Source organism: Trypanosoma rangeli (genome assembly GCF_003719475.1).
Source record: "Trypanosoma rangeli strain AM80 chromosome Unknown Tra_15.4_contig_00235, whole genome shotgun sequence".
Taxonomy (NCBI): domain Eukaryota; phylum Euglenozoa; class Kinetoplastea; order Trypanosomatida; family Trypanosomatidae; genus Trypanosoma; species Trypanosoma rangeli.
The window spans coordinates 1-6,329 of NW_021705980.1; the positions used below are offsets into that span (position 1 = coordinate 1).

At 50.8% G+C, this 6,329-nt stretch overlaps 2 protein-coding genes and 1 pseudogene across 2 annotated transcripts, besides 6 other annotated features; all 3 read right to left on the reverse strand.

Moving 5' to 3' along the window:
- Window positions 1–372: 372 nt before the first annotated feature.
- Window positions 373–428: a microsatellite.
- Window positions 429–690: 262 nt separating this feature from the next.
- Window positions 691–726: a microsatellite.
- Window positions 727–833: 107 nt separating this feature from the next.
- Window positions 834–2,969, reverse strand: TraAM80_06451 (uncharacterized protein; the record flags this gene model as incomplete). The annotated part of the gene is made up of 1 exon (XM_029383295.1): window positions 834–2,969. The coding sequence occupies one exon, from the start codon at window positions 2,967–2,969 to the stop codon at window positions 834–836; it is 2,136 nt and encodes a 711-aa protein (XP_029236842.1).
- A 45-nt stretch (window positions 2,970–3,014) lies between these two features.
- Window positions 3,015–3,055: a microsatellite.
- Window positions 3,056–3,291: 236 nt separating this feature from the next.
- TraAM80_06452 (hypothetical protein) lies at window positions 3,292–3,547 on the reverse strand (annotated as a pseudogene).
- An 807-nt stretch (window positions 3,548–4,354) lies between these two features.
- Window positions 4,355–4,378: a microsatellite.
- A 119-nt stretch (window positions 4,379–4,497) lies between these two features.
- Window positions 4,498–4,527: a microsatellite.
- An 81-nt stretch (window positions 4,528–4,608) lies between these two features.
- Window positions 4,609–5,595, reverse strand: TraAM80_06453 (uncharacterized protein; the record flags this gene model as incomplete). Its single annotated transcript, XM_029383296.1, has 1 exon — window positions 4,609–5,595. The coding sequence occupies one exon, from the start codon at window positions 5,593–5,595 to the stop codon at window positions 4,609–4,611; it is 987 nt and encodes a 328-aa protein (XP_029236843.1).
- Window positions 5,596–5,750: 155 nt separating this feature from the next.
- Window positions 5,751–5,775: a microsatellite.
- Window positions 5,776–6,329: the final 554 nt, after the last annotated feature.

A 6,329-nucleotide genomic window follows, 5' to 3' on the forward strand; every position in this document is an offset into this window, starting at 1 on the left:
GGAGGGGGTGACAAGGGTGTGGGTTATAAAGCAAAGATAAGAAGAGGATAGTAAGCATCAAAAGACTCCCAATACGGTTGTATGTTGAACCGAGACAAGCGGTCAAACAAAACCAACTCAACAGGTTCCTATGTTATCTGAAAAAACACATACACACAGAGACACTGCTAGGGCCCAGCTGTAGCTGCAGCAGTAACCATCAACGTTACCATCAATGGCGACTGTGAGTATTATTCTTATAGAATTGTTACGTCTCTCATCCTAATTGAGTGAGCGCATCCTCCAAAGTTTAGGCATGGGGATGCATGTATGCATGTGTTTCTAGAAGCACTGCCAGAAAAAAAAAGGTGTAAATCGTTTATTGATGCAATGATATATATATATATATATATATATTTATCTATTTATTTATATATATATATATATATTTAAAAAAGCTCATAAAGATCAATAATAATAATAAGAAAAAAAAAAGACCCTACAGCAATGAGAGCCCCCAATATATATATATATATTGTTCTCCCATGGCAACCAGTGCAAGAAGCATGCACAACATATGTCGATGCAGTTGAGTCCGCCATCATCACGTTTTCTGCTTTGAGGGGTTGTCTCCTGCGTGCATGTTAAAATAGCATTGCAAACAAATGCGTTTGAGAAGAGGGGCGCTTCGACGGATATTTCTCGTCCTCTTTTCTTTCTACCTGCGTTTCTTTCTTTTTTTTTTTCGGCTCACTTTGCTGCCTTGCAGCTTCTCAGGCGATGGCTGTTAGGCTGTGAGGCGTCATGGTGTTATCGTTTGCATGCTGCTTCTCCGTATCGTTTGCGAATTTCTCCTAAATCGCCGCGTCGCCCACCGTGTTCACCAAATTTTCATTGCCATTCATGCATGCATCCGCCCGCGCATTGCTGGTGCTGCACCTGGAGGTGGCCGCGGAGAGGATGGGGAGAAAAGACAAAGTGTGGGCCTCCAGTACGTGATGCCCATTACTGTGACTTGATGAGGCCATCTGCGTCGTCCTGCTAAGTTCTGTGGGTGCCGGTTGCTCCTCCAAACACATGTTTTGTCCAAGCTCTCCAGTCAGATGGAGCACACTCTGCACGGAACTCACCAGAGGTGTCCCCAAAAAGGCAGGATCGTCCGTCACATGTGTAACGCAGCTGGGGGAAGATTCATCCGCGTGAAGCGCCTCACACGTCTTCGTCGCCTGCGATATGTTGTCACTTTCTCCCGCCTCCTTCAGCACGGCACAATCTAGCTTTCCCTCCGTCGAGAAGGATCCTTCCGCCTTCTCACCGCGTCCGCGTGCTGCCTCAGCAACGTCCTCAGTGAGCTGATCCTCCAGCCGCCGCTCCACTAGGTTGTCGTTCTTTTCCCCTTGATCGCCCTCCTGCGCCGTCTCCCTCTTTTTGGTCCCCTCGATTTCCTCCTCTTCGTGCCGCCCCCACACCCCCACCCGCTGCAACCCGTTGAGGTTCGTACTGGTGGCCTTTTGTTCCTGTGTATGGGGCGACAACGAGAAGTTCACCGATTTGTTCTGTATATCATTCATCTTTGGCCAGGAGTACTGTTGGCCAAATGGAACAGATAAACCATCTCTCACACGCTTCGGCGGCTGCGACCCACGCCTCCCACCCAAACGTTCCTTCCGTTTTCGCGCTGATGAAAAGGCAATTTTGGGACATGACCTATGCAGCTCGCAACTGTGGCTTCGTGTGACTAACAATGGGCCTGAACTCTGCTGAATGGCGGGATTCTTCCTCCAACGGAACGCGGCATATGATGTGGTGTGTGTGGTGTTACTCCAATGTTTACGGGGGTCGCAATGAGCGGAGGTTGGCGCAGACGCTGTCATCCCCGGCTGCACGGGGCCTCGTAACTGCTGTACTCGCGGTTGCCGTACCGCAGCGGGCACGGTTTCTGCTTCCAATGAAGATGACGGAGGCTGGAAGTCCGGAGGCTCCTGAACGGTGGCTTCACCATGAGCCTTCAAGAGTTGGGGTGTGGCGCCTCGTACGCTGCACCCATCCTCAGTAAGAGGGGTGTCTAGAATCGAAATGCAGGAGCAAAACATGGCGCTCTCCGAAATACAGCTTTGATTGTGGGAGAGGGACTGCATCTCCGGCGCCCCTGATGCTGACAATGAAATCCCCACGCTTGAAAATCGCTCGAAAGTGTTGCCGCTACGTGTGCACTGAAATGCAGACCTGAGATTCACCATACCCCTCCGCATGTGGGAGGAGATCCCAAACGAGCTCAATGTTTTTTTGTCCCGTGGATGCGGTGTCGGCGAGTAGAAACTGCGGCACGACATAAAGGCCGTGTCAGACATACCGTCAGTGAGCGGAGGGGCGCCGCATAGCACTGGAAGCTGCATTTGGTCTTCCCTCGGCAACCGCTGCGTGAGTTGAGTGTCATTAGTCAGTGGAGAGGTCGCTCGGCAAAAACTGCGGCACGACATGAATAACCCGCTCATGGCCAACAAGTCACTGGCCAGATCCACACTATTCGCCTCCACGGACGGCACAACAGAGATGCCCGGCCCCAGCGTCTGGCGGAGACTCAAAGGCAAGCTTTGCGCCGTTAGGAATTCTGAGTCATCAAACACAGTGTCCACACAATCATCGTCCGACATGCTGCACCTGAACGCTGGCTCTACGATTTCCAATTGCGATGCTGTGAGAGGGCTCAACAAAACTCCTTGAGCACCAGAATAAGCCCTATCGTTGGGGGACTCGCCTCTGATGCTGTCCATTTCCTTCACCATGCCCGTTAACTCCTGTGCATCCTCCACCGCCTTTAACGGAGCATCTTTCGTAATGGACAGCGGTGTGTTGCCGTTCTGTCGCACGTTTACTGCCGTTCCCTCACTTTCTCCAACTCCCACTGCTACCTCACGGGAAGGCCCGTACTTCAGCAGTTCCTCTTGTGGCTTTGGCCTCATTGGTGATGACGCGCAGCAGTTACCCATTGCTCTCCACTCACATCACCCTGTGGTTTTCAAGTGTTGCTCTAGTTTTTTTTTAGTTTTTTTTTGTTTGTTTGTTTTTTTTTTTTGCTTCCTTCTCCTTTTGCGTGTGTTGGCCTTCTTTCGCTACGGTTTCGTTGTTTTGATACCTCGGAACAAATTGTTATTGTTATTATTATTGTAGCTGTTGCTGCTAGAAACGCAATCTGCGCCCCGCTCGCCCTCTAATCCTTTTTCCCTACTTGCGCCCTTGATCTACAGACAGCCTCGCCGTTGATTGTGTGTTTGCTTTTAAATGAATGCGTGAGTGAGCGTGGCTGGGCCTATCCGCTCTTACTGTCGCTACCGTGCCTACTGATGCGTGTAATTGCGGGGCTGCAGTGTCCACAGGTACCCGCATGCTTTTGTAAACAGAAGGAAAAAAAAAAAGACAAATAGCCGCATCGGCCACTGGAAGCGCACACCTGCACACGTGCATGCATGTAATGGTTGTGATGTTACTTTGAACGGAAGAATAATAAAAAAGAAGGGGGTGATGATGATGACTTAAGTCACAGCAACGACACGACTCCTCCATACATCCAGGCATATTATAAGCACATATATAAAGTTGCGTACAGAGACGTAAAATAGACCCAGCACCAGTAGTAGCAGTCGTCGTCGTTGTCGTAAAGACCCATAACGACAGGAAAGTCGTCCAGACCTCCCCTTCTGTGAATAGCTGGAGCTCATCTGGCCGCCGTCACCTAACGGCATGGTAACACTCATCCAGTAATGAAAGCAAGTATAAAAGATATAGTTTCAGTTAATATGTGTGATGCGTGCATGCCCCTTCCACGCCTTACAGCGCACTAAACTCTTCTTGCACCATTTATTGCCCTGCTTCCCCGCACCACGCAGTGTGGGGCACCACAGAGACGCATGGGCGCACTGCAAGAAGTGAAATACAACGTACCAAACAAAAAAAAAAAAACGTGGAAAGTACAATTGCACGCATTCGCACACATGCAAAAAAAAAAGGCTAGAAAGGAAAATTAATAAGAAAGCAAAGAGGTAAAGAAGAAGAAGTGCGCACCTGGTTTTTGTTTTTGTTTTTGTTTTGCGTGGTTGAGGGTTGCCGTGGCGAGAATCATCTCCGACGGCGCCAACTGACACGAATGCATCTATGCACGTGGCTCCACGCATACACAAAGAAGTCTATAAATGTCTGCGGGTGGGCCGTTCCTTCGTTCCCCTCACCTCATCCGCATCCCTGGCAAGTGCTGCACTGCGCGTGTATGACACAACAAATTATATACATGCAGGCAGAAGAAACCGGCGGAAGAAACCAATGCCGCTCCCAATGACGCGACAAAAACCGTATTGTTGTGGCGATGGTGTGGCGTGCGTTTTTTTTTGTTTTGTTTTTTTTTGCTTCACGTCCCTTCATTCTCCTCCGCCACGTCGCCTTTGTCGTCGTCACCGTTGATGCTCCCCCTCCGGCGAATTCCGGCCTTTCACAAGACGTGCACTGTCCCACGAGCACTCAATTTCATCCTCCCCCTCCCCCCTTCTCCTCCTCTTGGCGCAGATGCCCCCTCGTCTCCACACCCCCGCCATTTACATTGACTCACCGCCACTACTGAGCCACACACACACACACTCACGTCACGCGTGAATTGCGCACATGCAAAAGAAGGCGGATCTGCTCCAGGACCTCCCATCCCTTGCTGTTCGTTCCCCACAGGGGCTCCACCCCAGACTCGGTTGGTTTTTCACTCTTCGGAGAATGACTGGACGAGGTCATCGGTGGCAGTGTTGCAGCGCACATGGGTGCCATATCCCGTGGTTCGTACAGGGAATGTCGTTTTTCTACCAAGGACGTCGACGTCGTGGATTGCGTCGGCGTTGACGCAGTCGACGAAGCAGAAACACCGCTCAGAAACGCCGTCGTCTTTTCACGTGAATTCTGCGTCGTTAAGGTATCTTCCAACTCGGACAGGTGTTGCCTTTTTCCCAAGCGATCAGTGATCAGCGATCTCGGGAGATGCGAGGAAGGCCTCAGTATGGGCAGCGGACGCTCTTGAAAAAGAGCTACATCAGCGGCCGAGCCTCGATGAGGTCTCGCTGAAGGGTGCAACAAGTATAGATCCAACTCTGACGACGCCAACGACGCGACCATGGGTGATGACAAAACATGCATGTCACTTCTAGTCCGCACAGCGTAATGCTCTGCGCCAGATGCCCGTACTCGGGTTGAGGGCGGTGGGTGTATGACTCGTGTCTCATGAACCTCAACGGCTTGAAGGGCCGGCATTGATGGAGATTCATGACCGTCATTCGCTCGAGAAATCTCCACCGCGTGAAGCGGCCGTACCCACGACGGTGCTCCGCGGATGGAGAAGGAAGGCCCCGTTTCGGGACTCTCGACAGTAACTTCATTCCTGTTTTTCACCTCATCCTTCTGCTCCATTGCCTTAGCTTTCTGCTTCATGGAGGAGGTTTTGGGTGCCTTGCTCCTTTTAGGTGTATTGGGTGGGCTCCTAGCATCGTGGGAGGAACCGGAACCTCCTCCACCTGCTGAACTGTTCTTATGAAGGTCTAGTGCGTCCCCTTTGGTTTTGGATTTCTTGGAATTGGAGCAGCCCATCCCCTTCGCGTGTGTGGGAGCCTACGTTTCTCACAGCCGAGACGTATCCCGTCTGACACAAGTGCGTCCTGTCCGTTTGCTCCAACACACTCACTCAGACAGACAATCCGATACACAGCGCACTTTTACTGGGGCAGCGAGTGGGCGAGAAGCCGAAAAAAAAAATAAAGAAAGAAAAAAGGGCTACGTGAGGAGTTCCACTACCCTCCCGCTCCAGACGGCCGTATTTGCCTCTCCTTCTCGCTATGTATTTGTGACTTACTTCAGTGAAGACGACTGGGAGGCGGGTACTGAGTGGCAGACAAAGCAAAGAAAATAAAATATATAAAAAAAGGCATCCTCAGCAGCATTCATCTTTGGCGCCACTTTGCACAGCATCGTGTGTGTGTGTGCCGTCTGCACGCAAGACAGGGGAGGTGTGGCATGAAAAAGACAGATGGGTAGACAGAAGGCGGTAGGAACGAGGAAGCAAAACGTAAAAAAAAAAGCGATCCGGAGCACAAAGAGTCAAGAAAACCAAATACCCCGGGATTATATATAATGGCAAGAAAAAAGGAGGCAATAACGCCACCACGTGGGCGCGCAGCTAGGCCCACCGGCAAAAACAGAGTTGTTTAGGCTTCACTGCTCTCTTTAATAAAAAGATGAGAAGGGAGAAATAGCACATCATGCTGTCGTCGCGATCGCACCTACATGTTGTAGGCGTATGCAGGCATTCATTCGGCCCCGCACAG